This window comes from Ailuropoda melanoleuca, chromosome 18, assembly GCF_002007445.2.
Source record: "Ailuropoda melanoleuca isolate Jingjing chromosome 18, ASM200744v2, whole genome shotgun sequence".
NCBI lineage: Eukaryota > Metazoa > Chordata > Mammalia > Carnivora > Ursidae > Ailuropoda > Ailuropoda melanoleuca.
In genome coordinates, this window is record NC_048235.1 from 30,391,612 (window position 1) to 30,412,562 (window position 20,951).

Consider the following 20,951-nt stretch of genomic DNA (forward strand, 5'->3'; position numbering starts at 1 on the left):
CTGTCTATCTGTCCAATTCATCTACCCAATGCATTGGTCCATCCTTCTAAACATTTATCAACTGCATATCAAGTATGAAACACTATGATGATGGGGTGCCTGGGTGGCTCAGTTGTTAAGCATCTGCCTTCGGCTCGGGCGTGATCCTGGAGTCCTGGGATCGAGCCCCACATCAGGCCCCTCCGCTGGGAGTCTGCTTCTTCCGCTCCCACTCCCCCTGCCTGTGTTCCCTCTCTTGCTGGCTGTCTCTCTCTCTAATAAATAAATAAAATCTTTAAAAAAAAAAAAAAAAAGAAACACTATGATGAAGCAACGGGGATAAAAGATTAATGAGACAGTTATTAGCGTAAAGTCTACCATCTAGTACCAGAATCAAACAGGATATCATTGTAGCCAGTGGTTCAGAAAACTTCATAGAAACTGCTCTCTCTATGGTCACCAACGAATCAAACGGACACTTTTCGTCTTTATCCTACAGGAGCTTTCTGTAGCATGCCATTGTCGACCACTTCTCCCTTTGTAAAACCCTCCTTTCTCCTAACCTCGCCTGGTTTTCTGTTTTTCTAGCTCTTCTTCCTCAGTGCTTTCTGCAGGTTTCCTTTTCTTTGCACAGCATTCAAATGCCCTTGCTTTTTCACAGTTCTGAACTTTTCTTTTCTTTCACTCAACATGGTCTCCTTGAGCTTCTCCCACAGGTTGCCTTTTCACTCTGTTGACTGTTTTTGTTGTGCAGAAACGTTTTAGTTTGATGCAATCCTAATCGTCTACTTTTGCTTTTGGTGTCATATCCAAAAAAGCCATTGCCCAGACCAGTGTCAAGAAGCTCTCCCCCTATGTCGTCTAGCAGTTTGATGATTTCACATTTTACATTTAAGTCTTTAATCCATTTTGAGTTTTGTTTTTTATATTTGTTTGGTGTGAGATAAGGGTCCAATTTTATTCTTCCACATGTGGATATTCCATTTTCCCAGCATCATTTAATGAAGAGACTATCCCTTCCCCATGGTATAATCTTGGTTCTCCTGTCAAAGATCAGTTGACTGTAAATGCATGGTTTTATTTCTGAACTCTATTCTGTTTCATTGGCCTATGTGTCTGCTTTTATGCCAGCAGAATAGTTTCAATTAGTGTAGCTTTGTAATATATTTTGAAATCAAGAGGTATGAAGTCTCCAGCTTTATTGTTCTTGCTCAAGATTGCTTTGGATATTAAGGTTCTCTTGTGGTTCCGTATGAATTTTAGGATTGTTTTTTCTACTTCTGTAATGAATGCCATCGGGATTTTGATGGGGATTACACTGAATCTGTAGATTGCTTTGGTAATATGAACTTTTATTTTTTAATTTAAAAAATTTTTATTTTTGCTTAAAAGGCAGGGAGGAGGAGGGGCAGAGGGCAAGAGAGACAATCTTTTTTTTCTTAAAGATTTATTTATTTGAGAGAGAGCAAGCATGAGCCAGGGGGCGGGGGGGGTGGTTGGAAGGAGAGGGAGAAGCAGTCTCCCTGCTGAGCAGAGAGCCCAACATGGGGCTTGATCCCAGGACCGACCCTGGGATCATGACCTGAGATGAAGGCACACCCTTAACCAACTGAACCATCCAGGTGCCCCTGAACATTTTAGTAATATTAATTCTTCCACTCCATGAACACAGAATGTCTTTCCCTTTATTTGTGTCTTCCTTAATTTCCTTCATCGATGTTTTATAATTTTCTGAGTACAAGTTGAGTTAAGTTTATTCCTAACTATTTTATTCTTTTTGGTGCTATTGTAAATGGGACTGTTTTCTTCATTTTCTTTTAGCATAGCTCGTTGTTTGTATTTAGAAATGCTACTGCTTTTTATGTTGATTGTGTACCTTGCAATTTTATAGAATTTGTTTATTAGTTCGAACAGTTTTTTGTTGAGTCTTTAGGGGTTCCTATATATATGATCATGTCATCTGCATCAAAATATTTAAGTCTATTCCTAGTACCTGGCACAGTGTTTGACAAAAAGTAGGCACTAAATTAAAATGAATGATCTTGAATGGGGGATAATTCTGATACTAGCAAGCATTATATGAAGGAGACTCTTTCTACTTTCTAGTTCTCAAAACAAATTAAAAGCACCTACCTGATTTATCAATGATGGCATCAATCTCTTCGATCACATCAAAATAGGCCTCATTGTTGGTGTACTTCACCCCAGTCCTTCGCCAGGGCACCACTGACAGCTGTCCAGTAGGAAGCTGGTCACCCACGTTGGTGCTTCCTAAGATAATGAATATGACTGTAATTTAATTCCAACTGGATAATTAGATGTAACCACTTATCTAATAATCATAGAACACTTCCCTAAAAGTTTCTATGCTCCCATTATACACGTACTCAATTGGAAAATTTTTCAAAAAAAGTTTTCTCAACTTCTATCTGGGTAACCTAGTCCATTCTAAGAACTTGTTGCCATCTGGTCTGCCTATTTGAGCAGAATAAAGGTTAAAAAGTTACCTGAGAAAGAGATATCATATTTTGGTTTTGAAACAAACTTGAACTTGGTCTCTCAAATTTCACAATAGCTTGTAGCTTAAATAATGTACTGGCTTTCAGCAGGGAAGGTGATCTACATATTAATATAAAATTTTCATGGGTAAAACCAGTATTCTAGTTTAAGGCAGGTTCTTAAGTACATTTATGCTAGTTATTAAAATGTACACATTTTACTACCACTAATACTGAGTCTTAGAAAAAGAATACAAATTAGGTCTTTCCCTGTCTATAAGAGTTGTAAATCAATTCCTTGTTTTTTTTCCCCCGACAAGCATCAAAAATATTTTTTTAACCTAAAAGTTCTATGCTGAAATTCTGAAATATTATAACTAATTAAAAATCTATTTCCTTCTTTTGTAACTTGGATGTTTTTAATCTAAAGAAAGAAACATTAAACACACACACATATATTCAGCATGTTTGCAAAACATTTCAGCTTTTCAAAATTGACTCTTAGGTAAATTTTTCTAGATTTAAGAGCGATTCAGAAAAATGACATAGTATTAATAAATGATTCAGGCACTAACAAAGAGTTTAAGAGTTAAATGAACCCAGAATATTGAAAAACCTAACAAATGTGTTTTCTTAAAAAGAGGAACCATATATTAAAACATGTCATCAAGCTATACAATTAAAGCAGTATGATAAGGCAGGAAGCCTAAAAACAGACAAAGAATTCACAGTGGCTTAGTACAAGATAAAAATATTTTAGAACAGGGAAAAGGGTTAAGTTATTTAATAAACGGTGCTACGAAAGCTGGTAGACAATTTTGGAGAAATAAACATGGAGACTTACTTTACACTGTATACCAAGTTAATTTCCAAGTGGATTAAAGAATTAAGTCCAAAAATAAAACCATAAAAGAACTAGAAGAAAATACACTTTTTAAAAAAGAAGACCTTCCCTTCTCTGAGATCAAAAAGACATTCCCCTATGTTTTCTTCTAACAGTTGTAAGGTTTGTATTTAACTCTTTGACCTTGCTGGAATTTATTTTGTGTACAGAATGGGTAGGGGGACTTCATTTTGTTCTATATCAAAGCTGAGTGTCCTAATACAATATATTTACTGATTAGCCCCTGGCCTACTGATTTGATATATGACATCTCTGTACCAAATTCCTACAAAAGCAAGGGTCTGTTTCTGAACTTTTTCTTTTCTTCTCTCTTTTTTTTTTTTTTTTTAAAGATTTTATTTATTTATTTGACAGAGAGACAGAGTACGCAGCAGAGGGAGAAGCAGACTCTGGACTCTGAGCAGGGAGCGCAATGTGGGACTCGATCCCAGGACACTGGAATCATGACCTGAGATGAAGGCAGATGCTTAATGGACTGAGCCACCCAAGTACCCTGTTTCTGAACTTTCTACCTCATCCCAATCATCTATTTGTCTATTACTGGGCCAATACTATGTTTTTAGAACTACCAAAACTTTATAATATGGGACACATTTTCTGTCCTGCTCTTGAACTTTTTAAAAAATATTTATTGTATCTATCTGATGGGACACATTTTCTGTCCTGCTCTTGAACTTTTTAAAAAATATTTATTTTTGGGGCGCCTGGGTTACTCAGTCAGTTAAGCACTGCCTTCAGCTCGGGTCCCGATCTCAGGGTCCTGGGATCAAGCCCCATATCAGGCTCCCTGCTCAGTGGGGAACCTGCTTCTCCCTCTCCCTCTGCGGCTACTCCCCTTGCTTGTGCTCACTGTCTGTCAAATGAATAAATAAAATCTTAAAAAAATGAAATAAATATTTATTTTCAAATATGTCTCAGCTTTTATACCTTACTATCCATGAGTTTTTGTCTCCTGTACCATATGAACTTAATACAGCTTGATATTTGACAAGGCAAATCTGTCCAAAGGCTTTGTAATTCTTTTTCAAAATATCCCAGATATTCTTGCATGTTTATACTTCTTAAAAATTATCTTTCAATCAGTTTGTCAAATGCCATGCAAACCCTTGTTTATATATCGAGACCCAAAATATAAAAGCTAAATGAAGCAGAATGATTAATATGACTAAATCAGAATTAAATGTGGTTAAACACACCGTAATAATGTTAAATGACAAGTGACAGACTATGAGAAAATATCTGTAACAAGGGATCAAAAAATATACAGAACTACAAACTACCATGTATATTTCCAATATTTCCAACATACATGATAGTTTAATGTCCTTAAATAAAAGAACTCTTTTTCCTTCTTTTTTTTTTTCCCAATAGTAGGCTCCACACCCAGGATGGAGCCCAATTTAGGGCTTGAACTTGGGACCCTGAGATGAAGACCTGAGCTGAGATCAAGAGTCAGAAGCTTAACACACTAAGCCACCCAGGTGCCCTGAAAGGAATTCTTTAAATTAGTATGAAAAAAGGACCACATTTCAACAACAAAAGAAAAACTGGGCAAAGGACACAACTAGGTAATTCACAAAGAGGAAAAACAGTCAATAAAGACTCAAGGGTTTTAACTTCCTTAGTAATAAAAAAAATGAGGCTGTAAATAAGATATGATTAACTGGGGTGCCTGGGTGGCTCAGTCAGTTAAACATCTGCCTTCGGCTCAGGTCATGATCCCAAGGTCCTCCAATTGAGCCCCTCATCGGGCTCCCTGCTCAGTGGGGAGCCTGCTTCTCCCTCCCCTGCACCCCCTGCTTGTGTGCTCCCTCGCTGTCAAATAAATAAATAAAATCTTAAAAAAAAAAGATATGACTAAACTATTAAATTGCCAAAGTTTTGAAAAAATTAATAATAGGAGGCATAGAAACTGCTACCGAGGGGCGCCTGGGTAGCGCAGTCATTAAGCGTCTGCCTTTGGCTCAGGGCATGATCCCGGCATTCTGGGATCAGTCCCACATCGGGCTCTTCGGCTGGGAGCCTGCTTCTTCGTCTCCCTCTCCCCTGCTGTGTTCTCTCTCTTCGCTGGCTGTCTCTCTGTCACATAAATAAATAAAATCTTTAAAAAAAAAAAAAAAAGAAACTGCTACGGAAAGTATAAATTTTCTGGAGGGCAATTTGGCACAAGCCTTAAAGTCCTTAAAATGTGCATGCCCTTTGATCTAGTACTTCCATTGCTTGTACTGAAAACAAATCATCCTACATGTACACAAAGATTTAAGTAAAAGAATGTTAATTCCTTGTTATTTAAAAGAACAAAAAATCTGGGGCACCTGGGTGGCATCTTAAGCATCTGCCTTCGGCTTGGGGCGTGATCCCAGGATCCTGGGATTGAGCCCCACATCCGGCTTCCTGCTCCGCTGGGAGCCTGTTTCTTCCTCTCCCACTCCCCCTGCTTGTGTTCCCTGTCTCACTGGCTGTCTCTCTCTCTGTCAAGTAAATAAATAAAATCTCAAAAAAAAAATAAAAAAATAAAAATTAAAAATTAAAAAATAAAAGAACAAAAAATCAGAAACATCAAAAACACAGACTGAGTAAATAACTTAGGGTCTATTCCATACGGAAGAAAATTATAAAGTCACCAAAAACCATGTAGAAGAAAATGTATCATAATAGGATAATGTTCACAAAATATTGATGAAAGTTATATACAAGACTTGTTTTTAAAAAGTTCTATGGATCTATTCATCATTCATCTGTTTAGAAAAGACAAAAAATATGTCAAAACGTATTTTGGATTGAGGATTGAGTGGCAGGATTGAGTTATGTTTGGGACGCCTGGGTGGCTCAGTCGGTTAAGCATCTGCCTTTGGCTCGGGTCATGATCCCAGGGTCCTGGGATCGAGTCCGGCATCAGGCCCCTTGCTCAGTGGGGAGCCTGCTTCTCCCTCCGCCTGCCGCTCCCCCTGCTTCTGCTTCTCTCTCTCTCTCTCTGACAAAATCTTTTTTTAAAAAAGTTATTTTCAAGTTCTTTGTGCTTTTCTGTGTCTCTGACATCTCTATAATAATCAAGCGTTTCTTCTGTATTCAGAAAAAAATCTTTTTAAAGGAGCACACTTTATTCTGTCATTGAAATCAGGGTACTTTCTACATAACAAAGACATATTTCAGGTCATAATCAAAGACTGTAACGAGCAAAATTAAAGCACCTGGACATCTGAGAGCCCCAAAGACAAGCACTCAAAACAACGCACAACACCGGAGGAAGCCACACCCAGGATGGCAGCTCTCTGTGGGTTTCCCCTTTCTCCATACCTGTTATGGTGTTGACAACCGTTCGAAGGATAGTGGGAGGCTTTATCAGTTCTTTGAGGATGTTTGACTCGGTAGCCAATGGAAACCCATTGTCAAGCATCTCCTCCAGTACCTCATAAACCACAACCACATTGTCTTTGATCACTGGCTCTGAACAGACTCCAAAATAATCCTGATGAAAATACAATATACATAATATAAATCACTCGGAGACTGTAATAAAGAGAAAGAATCTTCCTAGAGAATAAGGATCTAGTCCTGTCCATGTGTTTACACAGTGCTTCTGGGATATTCTTCTACCATGAGGGAATAACCACAGTCCTCTTAAGTGGCCCAGTTTGGTAGAAAGAACACTGGACTGGCTTACAGTACTAGTGTCATTACTAACTTCTTTTATAAATTAAGAGTAAGTCATTTATTGGGTTCGTTTCTTCAACTAGACAAAATATATAGAATACAAAACTGAATCTAGACTATCATACATGCTTAGGAACAAGAATTTGAAAGAACTATGCAAAATAATGATACTTGATATGACACAGATTGGACCTGAAAATCTTTTTAACCTTTTCTGTTGTGCTATTCCTTAACATTCATGCAGCAAATTTGAAATGAGAAGGAAATAAAATGAAATGAGTGAGAAGAACTAGCACAGCAGAAAATCTCTTCGGATCATCTCGACACTAAGATGCTATGATTCTGAGAATGTTTTGTTCTTTTACTAACAAAGCCTTAGATACTAAATGATCTAGGTTGTGGAAAAAACACTGGATTCCAAATCAGAAGACCTGGGTGGTAACCATATTGTCACTTACTAGGAAAGTCATGCTAATTCGGGTCTTGATTTCTTTTAATAGTATAATCAGGATAATACCACCGGACGCACAGGAATATTTTAAGACCTAAGCATGATTGATTAAATGATAGTATGTGTGAAAGTGCTTTGTAAACTATAAAGTACTTTGTAAAATGTGGTGCATGATGATAAAACAAAAGAAATGCTTATAGTCATTTGGAATGCCCCTTCTAGCAACGTCAGTCACATCTTTTACAGGACCTCTGAGATGGTCATACATCCTTGAATTCGTCAGCTGAAGGGAAATTCAGCCTTTTGAGAAAGCCCATTCTATTCATGGAAAGCTCTGCTTACTAGAAAGTTCTTTCTTTTGCTAAACTGAAATTTGCTTCCTAGATCTGCCTTACAGAACAAATTTACATAACAGCCCCGCAGTTATTTGAAGACAGCTACAAGCTTTTACTTCAATTTTTTTTTCTCCCAAACTGTTTGGTCCTTACGCTGTTCATGCTGTGGTATGGTTTCTAGATCTTTCCACCGCCTTGCCATTTCTTTTAATATGCTCTAGTTTTCCAACATGCTCCTAAAATCATGACATCCAAAACTGAACAGACTACAGATGTGATCTAAATTACATCAGATAATGGCAAATATCAGAGACAGTCCAATATCCAAGAACTCTTAAGAGTCAGGAATGTGTTTCTAAAACAAGATTTCTTCTTTAAAAACGAGGATTTAAGAGGGGAAAAAAAGTAACACATTTCCTTCCCAAGAGTGCTTTTCTTTTGAAAAATAAATAAAACACCTCATGAGATTTTATAAATCAGACATAATGCGAACTGAGTCACTGGCAAGAAGAACTGTAAGTATGAAAAACTGCTATAGCAAAAGCGGATGCAATTCTACAGCTGGAACTCTTTCATCATATTCCAGTACTAAAAAAATAATGCAGCCAGAGAGAAAAGACATTAAAATCAGGGTATGTCCATTTACTTTCAACAAATCCTTCAAAAATGACAAGCTCTGAAGTCCCAGACTTCCAAACCAGCAACTTTACTGTTATCCCAAATTCCTCTGTGGTTTCCACTAGATTGAACAACTTTTCTCACTTCCTGTCTTGCAATAAATTACATAATATTGCTATGGCGGTATGAAGCAAATGCTGGGTTTCACCAATGGGACTGTTAATCTTAGTATGGGGTCAAGTATCATATGTGGAAATCATAATAAGACCCAACAAGAGTAGTTTAAGGTCATAATACTGGGTTCTTTTACTTTCAGTTCCTCCACATACTGGGATTTATAATTCTCAAGTTTTTACTGTGGGAAGGAACTGGTATGCCACATGAGAACTGGAAACCCAGAATTGTGCTACCAGCACACATTGGTGGGAAAAAAATTATGAAATATATTTTAACGTTCTTGGGATGAAAGCTGTGCTAGACATGTGATACAGATATGACTGCAAATGAAAGGACCCTTTGACTTGTCTTTTAATTTCATCATATCGGAGTCATCATTCTCTTCTTCTTCTCTAACTCCACAATTTCTGTATTCATATGACTAATTCCAGACTTCACATGACACAGAAGTTAAACCAAAGGGCCCTTGCTTCACACTTAACTGAGTTATGCAAATAATCGTAACAGTTAGAATTTGAGCAATTCTTTTAGGAGGAAGGATCCCACTGTTTGAATTCACAGTCTGGGCAGCCTAAAATCCTCTGCTATAAACGGTGCTGACATCCTGGTATAGCTTACTTATACTTCCCCTATATCCTGCTCCCCCAAGATCTTCAAATCTATTCCTGAAAGAAAAACGCAAAGTGAAAACCGTGTCTTGTAAAATGTGTCACTTAAATTCTTATAGGAACAGAAGATTTTAAAATCTCAGTTGGCAACGAGAGGTCATCACTATACTGACATGCTGTGGATATGCACCCCAAACCCAAGATGATGTTCGGGTTCACAAATTACTCCTGCCAAGGAGTAGCTTTCTCCTAACTTTTGAAAATATACATATCTTTACACCCTCATCACTTTTTGATGCAACTCTAAGCAATGTAGTTGACAATGGCTAGCATCAAGTCCACTAAAAAAAAACAAAACAAAACTCAAAATTAAATTCCTCTGCTTTATGAACAAAAAGTGGGGCAACTCCAATCTCCAGAATTAAAATGACTATATACAATCATACCAAGTAGAGTGGCTTTCTTATGCAACAGGTTCAAAGGTATTCAATTTGTCATTTCAGATGCAGGCAATTCAATACAGAGAAACAGAATATTATGGGAGAGGAAGTGAGCAATGTCAGTTTTGATTTTTTAAAAAGTTCCTTAGTTGAAGCTGAATACAATGAAAAGAACCATAAAGACGCTTTATAATTTACATGTACAAGCCTCCTCACATTCACGCACCTGAAACGTGTCCACTACCCGGTGAAGGAACTCAATGACAAACAGAGGCGGCACCTCTGTCTGGATCACAGCCACAAAAAAGATCTTGTGACGGTAAACACTTAAGAGATAGTGGTGAGGGGTAGGGATAACTGGAGGTACATTTTCTGCCTCAGTGGCTCTCTCTTGCGCCTCAAAAAAGTAATCACAAACAGAACGACTGACCACACTTTTCCAATGTTTTTCCAGGAAAATATCTCCAGAGGAGTTGATCAAAAAGAGGCTATGAATCATGGTGGAGATTGTCAGTGAGAGAGGAAAGTCTTCTTCCGTCTGAAAGCCTCAGAACTGCCAATTTTCAACCCTAAAAATAAAAGAAAGTACGTCAGTTCCACTCAATCAAAACACTATACCAACCCTTCAAGAGCAGACTCAAGCCTTCCTCTACTTAAGAACCTGAAGCATCCCTCCCTACAACTCCTAAGGATAATTAGAAGCCATCTTGTCTGCCAATCACCTACTGCCTGGTTACCTTTACTATTGCCTTAATTGTAACCATTTAAAATGTGGCTTAATTTCTGGATGTCTGTTTTCTCAACTGGACTGAGAAGACCAGGCCTTAATGATGTTTTTTTGTTGCCCCATTGAAGTGCTCCCCACACAGAAGAGAGTTTCAAAGAACGTTGATGAGTTTCATGCATTTAGCCACAACTCACACATACATAAGAAATGCTTATGGTTGTCCGGTCTCATCTGGTAGCCATTAGCTAAATGCCGCTCTTCAGCACTTGAAATACGTCTGGTCTGAACCGAGATGTGCTGTAACTATAAGTACACACCAGACTTTGAGGGTCTCGTATTAAAAATGGTTAGATACCATTTTAGATACCAATAATTTGATATTGATTAATTTTAACTTAATATTGATATTTTGATATATCAGGTTAAATAAAATATACTAAAGTTAATTTAACCTTTGTTTTTGTTTAAAGATTTTATTTATTTGACAGAGAGAGAGAGCACAAGCAGGGGGAGTGGCAGGCAGAGGGAGAAGCAGGCTCCCCGCTGAGCAAGGAGTCCCATGGGGGACTCAATCCCAGGACCCCAGGATCATGAATTGAGCTGAAGGCAGATGCTTAACCCATTGAGTCACCCAGGCGCCCCTAATTTAACCTTTTTTAAAAATGTGGTTACTAGAAAAATGTGAAATTACATATCTGGTTAGCTTTATATAACTTTGGACAGCGCTGGACCACGGATGGAAAGCCATCACTGTGGTCTTCAGTCAAGACCCCATTCTCTGAGTACTTGTTATGAACAAGGTTCTGCATTGAATGCCCTAAAAAAATGTCTCTGGGGGATACCCAAGGTCTCCCAAGTGGCAGCATCTCTACCGTGCCTTTCCCTAGTTTGAGACGGCCTCGCTGGACCCCAGCTGTGGCCATTCCACGAGCTGGCTGTGAACTGGCCCAGGTGGTCTAACCGCAAAGGCCTGTTATACCAAGTGCCCCAGGGCAAGCTTAATCCCTCAGCAGGCGGACGAGGCAGCAGGAGGGAGGGCAAGAGGGGGCTGGGGAGGAGGACAGGCGGCTGCTAAAGTGGGTTATTTTTGCGCTGGTCGCAGCCCAGCTGACTGCGAGCAAAAGACGATGGAGGCCGTTTAGGGCGAGGGTGGCCAAGGGGGCAGATTTAAGGTGTGCGCACGTTCAGGCGATGAAAAGGTTCGTCAGACTGCGGACGTGCGTTGCCATGGCAACAGTGTCCCTCCTCCCTCAGCCACCAGGACGGAGCGGGCCACCACCCTTGCCCGTACTCGGTCTCTCAGCGTTCCCCGCCATCCCGTAGCTCGAAGGGAAAATCCCACGGCAACCCGTAACTCTGAACGCGCCCCGCCCGAACCCTCGCGCGTCCCGGTCCCCAACCTCCAGACCCTGGCCGGGTGCGTGCACGCGCTGCCCCCAACCCGGACCCGGGCAGCCAGCCCTCCTCACCCAGCCTCGCTCTTCGCAGCGCCCACCGTTCCGAAGCGCAGATAGGCCCCGCCCCCCGGCCGCCCCCCGCACGCGCGCCAGCGGCCGCTCACCTGCTGATTGGCTGGCGCGTGGGCCTCACGCCAGCACCGCCCACGACCGAGATCTAAAAGCCTCTGATTGGATATCGGTGATCCGCTCCTCCCCTCTGATTGATCGCTGTCCGCCAGTCACATTCTTCTCAGCTTTGAGCCCCCAATTAGCCCTTGTTGAGACTTCGGTAATCTCCAATTGGTGCAGCTCTGTGGCTACGAACCCTGATTGGCTGTCGTGATCAGTCTGAGGGCCGTCTGTCCCTTAGTCACCTAGTCACAAAGGGGTGGCTGCTGCCACCTGCGTAACCCTGGAATGTACCTCGGGGGGATGCTAATCATAATAATAAATTATGAGCAGTGATAACTACTTTCCATTAGATAAACGCATTTAAAAAGAGACACGAAGCCTTTTCACTGATGTGCATGGGGGAAGTAAAGGTGATTGGCTGTATAGCGTCTTACCAGGAGCTCTGGACTTGGATTCTGGAGGCCTCCCAGCCCCAACTAGACCACGACCTGCTTGACCTTGGACAAGGCACTTAACCTTTCGGAATCTTAGTTCCCAGATCCGAAAACGACGTAGTTGGTCATGTCTCTCTGCAAATTGCGTTGGAGTTCTAATGACTTCAATAATACATTTGAAGTGATTCAAATCATTGTGATCCAGAGAGTCATGAAGTAAAAGTCAGACAAGGTTCACCTTTAGTTAAACCAAAAATTAACTATTAAATAAGATGAGGTATGGAAAGGTGCCCGGCACATTGCACGTGTGCGGTAAAATGGCAAACTGGTGTCAATGGTAATAATGTTGATCTAGACCACAAGGCTGTCACCCTGCTCAGGCTTTAGTTTTCACTTCGGTGAAAGGAAGCATAAGTGGCAGCTCCTCCACAAAGAAGGCCGTGATAAATGTATATTAAAGGTGAGATGGATTGTTCTTTGACATACTTGTTAAGGACAGATAGTTGACTAATTTTTAAATAAGCAAAAGAGAAAGTCCAAAATTAAAATGGCTGAATGATGTGGCATCGTTTAAGCTTAGGGGCTCTAGGCTTTAGGCTTTAATCCTGATCCAACACTTGCCAGCTCTGTGACCTTGAGGAAGTACCTTAACTTCTCTAAATTTCAAGTTCCTCCCTTCTCAAATAAAGGCACTAAGAGTACCCACTTCACAGAGTTGTGAGGATTGAGTTAGAAAAGTGTTAGCAATTGTTACTTAAGAAGCGGCACAAGATGCAATTGCACAGGGTTACTAAGCAATGTGTGTCGAAGGTGCAGAAATGCAATCACTGCTGTGGGGCTTTCTCATTCATTGCATTAATGTTTACTGACAGCCTCCTATGTATCAAGCCCCATGCTGGGTGTTGGGCATGTTGCAATGACTACCATCACAGGCATAGTGTCTGTTGTCACAGATGCTAGGTGAGAAGACAAATGAGAAGCAAATACTTACAAAGCAGTGTGATGAGCAAGGAACAAAAGGGGGGGGCAGCAAGGTGGAGGGGGCTGACCTAGAGTCAGGGAAGTCCTAAACTTAAACCTGAGAGATGAACATAGATTCCTCAAATAGAAGGGTGGAAGGATAGAGAGAAGATTACATGTGGAAAGCTCTAGAGATGAGAGAATTAAGTATAGCTGAGTTAGAATTGGAGAAAGAGTGCGGGAATATGAGAGTAGGAAGATACATGGGAACCAGGTGATTGTGAGCTTAATAATTGTATATATTCCTTATAAGATGATATATAATAATATATATTATAATTATATAATTATAACGTATAATGATTTATATATACAAAACATATATGTGTATATATATATATACACACACACACGCACATATGGACATAAAAACTGTGTGGCATGCACTGTCCATTTAATACACAGATATTTAGTGAGCCCTACTATGTACCATCACTGTTCTGGTGTTTGGATGCATAACACCAGTGAACATAAAACAAAATTCCTTGCTCTAGTGGAGCTTACATTCTAGTGGGAAAAGACAAATAACAATCAATAAACACAACAAGTAAAGTATATAGTATGTTAGAGGGTGATAAGTGCAGTAGAAAAAAACCAGAATGGAGATCAGGAATGTCATAGGACTGGAGGAAAAGTTATAGTTTTTAAAAGGGGAGTGAGAGTATGGCTCATTGAGAAAAGACATTCGAGCAAAGACTTGAAGGAGAAGGAGTTAGCTATGGGAATATCTGGGGGAAGAGCATTCCAGTAAAGGGAATAGGCAGTGCAAAGGCCTTAAGACCAGAGCATGCTTGAAGAGTCCCAGGAAAAGTAAGGATGAAACTGGAGTAGAATGAACAAGAGGTAAATTAGGAAATGAGGTTACAAAATGGAGGCTGGGGACTTGACTACATAGGGTCTTAAAACCTGTCATAAAGATTTTGGCTTGTAGTGGTTGTGAAATGGGAAGCCAATGGAGGCTCTGAGCAAAGGAGTGACAGCATCTGCTTTATCAATCTGCTGGCCTGAGAAGAAGGGTGGAAGGAGACCAGTTAGGAGGCTGCTGTAGTAATCTAGGTGAGAGATGATGGGGCTTGGTCCAGGGTGCAGCCACAGATGTTGGAAGGAAGAGTCAGATTCTGCCTACAGCTTGAAAAAGGAGCCAGCTGGATTTCCGGGTGGATGGGATGTGAGGAGTGAGAACAAGAGAAAAGTGAAGGGCAACTAAGCCTGAGCATCTGGAAGGATAGTTCCAACAACTGAGATTAAAAGGACTTTGGGCAGAGAAGGTTTGAATGAAAAAAAATTGGACATATTAAATTTAATATATCTATTAGCCATCAAATGACCATGTTGAGAAGGCAGCTGGATGTATATGAGTCTAGGCTTCAGGAGAGAGCTCTGAGCTGGACATGCACATTTGGGAATTATCAGGATATGGATATTAAAGCCATGAGTCCAGCTGAGATGACTAAGGGAATGAGCATGCAGAAGAGGACCAGAGTCCAGGGGCACTCTAAATTTAAAGGTTCACAGAGGAGAGGAAGATCCAGATTAATATAGTCTTCCCAACTCCCCTAAAATTAATTAGTTATGATCTCCTTTTCATAGATGAGAAAATTGCAGTGAGGGCTTAGGTAACCTGCTGAAGATCAAGTAAGTAGGTAAGAAACACAGCTGGAGTTCAGGCACACAGGAAGATCAAAGTGGTCTGGTCTAGCACAGACTGTGCACCACCTGCCTCTCTCATGAGCCGGGGCCAGGAGACCCACTGAAGAAATGTTAAGCAGAGAAACACTTTCAGATTTACATTTCAGAGAGACCAGGCATGGGGGATGGATTGAAGAGGGCCAAGCGTGGGAGTAAGGAGATCATTTAGACTACTGCAGTAATCCACATGAGAGCTGCTAGTGACTTCAACCAGCATGGGGGATTGGAGAAATTAGTGGACAAATTCCAGAGGTGCTTTGGAGGTAGAATGAAGGAAGAATGAGGAATCCAGGATTATTCATAGGTTTCTGATTTGGGCAGCTGTATGGATGGAAGTGTCATTTGTTGAGATGGGGATCACTGGAAGAAAACCACATTGAGGGGAGGGAGAGGTTGCATGAATTTATTCATGGCAATGCCAAGCGTCATGTCCAAAGTCAACACTCAAATACTTTTTGAATTTAATGAAACATCATAGACTTTGGGAGCTCCTAGGGTACCTTGTCATGGTATTAAGAGGGGCCGCAGGAAACCACTGACAAATAGCAAGTCCATTTAATATATAGAAATCTCTGGGAAAAGATTTTCTAAACCTGCCACTGACAAACCATCCTAGTGTTTAACAGCTCTCACAGCTCAGAAGTTTTCTTTTCTTTTTTTTTTTTTTAAGATTTTATTCATTTATTTGAGAGAGAGAGAGAGCACAAGTGGGGATGAGGGCAGAAGGAGAGGGAGAAGCAGACGCCTGGCTGAACCAGGGCCACACTGAGGGGTTTGATGTGGGGCTCGATGCGGGGTTTGATGCGGGGCTCGGTGCTGTGCTCGGGGCTGTGCTCAATGCTGGGCTTGATCCCAGGACCCTGGGATCATGACCTGAGCTGAAGGCAGACACTTAACCAACTGAGCCACCCAGGTGCCCCTGAGTTTTTCTACTGTGAGAAGCCAATCTCAACTATCATGTTTCCCTGAAAATTATTTAATTATTATTATTAATATTTTGGTCTGAAACAAGAGAGGCCTTGCTCACTGAGAAAGACATTTTTAAGGGCTCTGCAGTGGGACCCCAAAATCCCTCTCTAGCTTTGACACTTCTTCCTCCTATCCATGAGTGCTCCCTTGCATCAAACCGCACCATGGTCATGCACAGAAGAAACAGAATGCCTTCTCTCCATGTCTTTGTTCTCACTGATCCCTCTTCTTGGCATGTATTTGTTTCTTACTCATCCTATTTGTGGAAATTCTCTCCAGCCCTCAAGGCCCAGCCATATGTTTTCTCTTCCACAAAGTCTGTCCCAAGCTGGGTGAACCCACACTTGAAGTAATTTCTCCCTCTTCTGTGACTAAATAGCATTTCACAGCTCCTTTATGTAACCTACAGTGCTTTTGACACTGTGCCACACATTCATGTATGCAATCTGATCACCACAACTGGACTGTAAACTCCTTGAGAACCACAGTGTGTATATCTCAATGCCAAATATATATACATTCATCTATTAAACTAACATTTATGGAGTGCTGACTATCTCTTGGACACTAAGGTACAAAGATTCTAGAGCATGTCTTTGAGGAGCTTATAATCCAATGTGGGAAAAAACTCTAAAGAAAAGACGAGGTCCCTTTAGAAAATTAAAAACAGCTCCTTTAAGGCTGGTCATGGAAGGAGTCTGTCCTTCTGGAGAGGAGAGCCTAAAGTTAAACCCCTAACCCTCAAAAAAAAGACTCACCTTCCTCTTAGGGACTCTTGCTACTGGCTTCTCCCACTATGCAGGCTTGGGAGATTAGTATTCTTTTAACTCTTTAACACCAGTGTGGACGCACTAGTTTTTGTTTAATTTCCCACAGCAGAGCAAAGACCAGGGTGGACACTTTTATACAAAGCTTGTTGAAAGACTTGGGGATAATAAAGGGGAAATGAATAGAAAGAGTCACATGCAACTAATAATGTAGCTCACAAGATGGGACGTGATGAGGGTATCCTAGGATGTACACCTGCTTCCAGCTGGCGGAAACTTCTCTGTAACTCCTCTTAGGAAGCCCAGCAAAGCCATCTCAAGTTCCTGTCCAAACCCTGCCTGACAAGAAGACATCAGTATCCCTCCTCCAGCAGTATCAGGCTGGCCTCCTGGTTCTAGTCTCCTGAGAGAAGTAATCATCGGACCAAATGGCTCGTTCCCTAGATACTATACCCAGGAATATCCGACCGTGAATATCGCTAGATTCTCTACCCAGGGCATAGCATTATTCTGGGGCTTCTTGTTAGATGCTCCTTCTTTCTCTCTCTACACTGCTTGTCTAGATGACCTCATGAGTGCAAGTACTCTTTTATTTATTTAATTTTGATTTTGTATCTCCAACCTAACCTCTTCATAAACCTCCAGACCCACATATCCAATCACCCACTTGACATCATCACGCAGGTGCCTCACAGACATCTTAACAGGGCAAAAAGGAGCTCTTGAGTTTTCTTCCCAAATCTGTTCCTTCTTTACAACATCACTACATATTCAACTACTCATACCAATACCTGCAAGTCATCCTGACGTCCTCCATTACCCTCATCCCTGCATCTATTCCAGAAACAAACCCTGTTGATTCCCTCACCAAGTATATCAGGAATCAATCCTCTCTCCAACTCTACTCTCACAACCCCAATTCAGGCCACCATCGCCTCCTGCCTGAAAGACTCTAAACCACTTACACACTGGTCTCCCAGTTCCACTCTTACCGCTTTCAATTCATTTTATATACAGCAGCAAAAGTGAGTTCAAAAAAACTAGTAAGGGTTATGTGCAGCTTAGACCCTTCAATGCCTTCGCATGGCATTAAATTCCGATGCCTTTACCACCTTGCTACAGACTGTTTGTGTACCCCCCTAAATTCATATGTTAAGTCCTAATGCCCAATGGGATGTATTTGGAAGCGGGGCCTGTGGGATGTGATTAGGTCATGAGAGTGAAGTCCTAATGAATGGGTCTCTTATAAGAGACCCCAAGGAGGAACCCCAGACTTACCACCATGTAGGGACACAGAGAAAAGATGGCTGTCTATGAACCATGAGGCAGGTCCTCACCAGACACCGAATCTGCTGGCACCTTGATCTGCACTTCTCCACCTCCAGGACTGTGAGAAAGAAATGCCTGTTGTTTGAGCTACCCAGACTATGGTACTTGTGTTGCAGCAGCTTGAATGGACTAAGGCACATCTTTTATCTACCCCCTTCCATCTCTCCAATTGAGTCTCTTGCCCCTCCCTCCAACCTACCCTCCCCGCTCCCCACTTCTAGGCCCTAGAATGTGTTGTTCCCTCTGCTTGAAAGGTTTTTTCCCCTGGTCTTCCCATAGCTAGCTCCTTTTCTTTATCTTTGGGGGTAGGCAATGGAAGAAGAAATTGTTTCATTACATGACCAAGTGAATGAATTATTATTATGCTATACGTCCTGTGATGGAGTATGTACAGACTACTACAGAAGTAACTAGTAAGTGTTCAAAAAAAAAGTTCATTCAGTAAAACTGAATTCCTAGTCTACTTTGTTCATATCCTAAATTGGAGCCAGTGGGGATCACAATCAGGTGCTGGCATGTCAACGTAGTATCAAGGATTCAGGCTTCTCTTAGACTGTGATTCCTTCTTCCCTAGGGTGGGGCTTTCACCTTCATGCTCACAACATTGTTGTCTTCGTGGCTCCAGGCATCAAGCCGCATTCCAGGCAAAAAGGAGGAGGAAAGACAAAAAGCAAATGTAAATGAGCCGGGGGGGGGAGGGGGGAGAAGTTCAGTAAGTTCGGTATTGAGCTAAAAGAGGTCTTGGAAATACTTTTAACTGGGCACATTACTACCCCCACCTCCCAAATGTGACTGTTACTAAGGAAGACAGGACAATGGAACTTGGGTAGACAATTAACAGGCTGTCCACAACCAGTGGGAGCGAATAGAACAGCTACAGTTCATGAATAGGTTGGATATTTTAAATAAAGTCTGGAATTGAAAGACTTAGGGAAGGCTGACTGGAAAACAGGAAAGCACCACAAAGATAACTTTTATGTAATCTCCACAAGATAGATTAAAATGAGAAGAAACGACAAAAACATGTCCATAGTAACAAGAAGGTCTGGTAAGTGATGGCAGGGAAGGGGGCAATGTGGTCAGCTCTGATCTGAAAGGACTGTAGGACGGCAACTGGTCACAGGGTCCTAAATAGCCACAAACTGACCATGTGATCTTGGGCAGGTTATCTAGATAAATTCCTTAGATCAAAATGTTGCCGGTAAAATGAGACGATTGAACCAAATTATCTTCAATATCTTTTCCAACTTAGGGTGCCTGGGTGGCTCAGCAGGTTAAGCGTCTTCCTTCAGCTCAGGTCCTGGGATCGAGCCCTGCATCAGGTTCTGTGCCTGGGCCTGCTTCTGCCTCTGCTTGTGCTCTGCCTCCCTCTCGAATAAATTAAATCTAAAAAAAAAAAAAAAAAAAAAAAAAAAATTTTTTCNTTTTTTCTTTCTTTTTTAGCAATGAAATACTTTAGACAAATGAAAGCTTACATAGAAAAACAGATAAAATAGAATGACATGGGGATCAGAATCCTGGGGTTCTGTTTACTTGGCCTTGTCTTAATCCCCATGGTGACCACTGAGCTCTAGAGAATGTATTTCTACATAGTTCCATGTGTAACTGTAATAAAACATAAAACTGTAAAAAATATAACAAAATGATGTATTAATTGGTATAAGTCAGCCTATAGATATAGCCATGAGTATTCTTTTCAGAAAGGGAAGATGGCTTTTATTTCTTAATAACAATTTTCAACACTTTAAAAAACCCATTAAGTTACATAACTAGGGTTTCAAATCATGACACTATTGTGACTCTTATTTGAAATCACTGGGGAAATATTAATCAAATCTCACAGGAAAATGTACAGAATTTCCTCCAAAATTTATTCAGTAATGTTGGGAGAAAAGAAGCCCGGATTATAAAGAGAAGTTTTCAGAGTAACATACTTATTATTTTCTAGGTAGTTATTTAGATAAAAATTATTCTCAGAGGAAAAAAACAAACCTTCACTTTGCAAATACTTGTTTCCTGTGTGCCAGACTTGGCTGCATCCTGTTTACCAAAAGTAATTGTTGGTAATTCAAACCAAAGACCAGAAAAATGTACCTCTTGTCAGTCACCTGCTGAACTTCCTTCCCTTTCACTTGTTACACTTTTAACATTCCCAAAGTTTTTAAAAAATACCCTTTTAAAACTTTATTCAAAAATGTAACAGTAGAAAGAGTCAATGAATTCTGAAGCAGGTATCCTCAAATTTCCTCTAGTATCTACCCTTTCGAGGATAAGATTTTATGAATACTGATTATTTTTCTGATCCACACAGAATCCTAAGCTTATCTTTATCTCCAAAATAGCCCCACAAAGCTGGTTTTACACTCTCTAGAGATTCCCCACACTAGTGACTAAAGCCTTTGCATTTTTCTCTCCACTGCTGCCCTCCTCCTTCTTGATCCTGCTTTTTCTCTCACCAGTATAACCTTTCCAATTTCCAGATAGGTCTGGAAAACACCATCTGTTCCAAGAATCCCTGGTGCAGATTACAGGTTCAGGGGCACTGTTCCTTGAACCCCAAATCCCAGACACATGATCAGCCAGACTTTTTTCTCATTTTTAAATTTCTATAAAACTCCTCCACCGAAAAGAAAAATTAAGTAAATCGTATTTAGGTATGAATGAAAGGTAATGCAAAACTTTAAGACATGTTTTAGTCATACATTTCATTTAGAAGCTGGAGAAAAACACAGGCTATTGTTTCCATCGTCGTGTCGACTTGCTTTCAGCCAGAAGGTTGTC

At 40.7% G+C, this 20,951-nt stretch overlaps 1 protein-coding gene across 5 annotated transcripts in view; it reads right to left on the minus strand.

Annotated features, from left to right (window-relative positions):
- The window catches only part of AP3M2 (adaptor related protein complex 3 subunit mu 2), an 18,377-nt gene extending 6,406 nt beyond the window's left edge, over positions 1-11,971 (minus strand). The window contains exons 1-4 of one of the 5 annotated variants that reach the window (XM_019798709.2): positions 11,953-11,971; positions 9,891-10,233; positions 6,679-6,850; positions 2,113-2,250 (exon numbers count right to left, since the gene is read on the minus strand). In XM_019798709.2, coding sequence (XP_019654268.1) covers positions 2,113-2,250; positions 6,679-6,850; positions 9,891-10,163 — 583 coding nt within the window. In that variant the 5' untranslated portion in view covers positions 10,164-10,233; positions 11,953-11,971. The other 4 variants (XM_011223809.3, XM_002918365.4, XM_019798710.2 and 1 more) reach the window with 4 other exon arrangements.
- Positions 11,972-20,951: the final 8,980 nt, after the last annotated feature.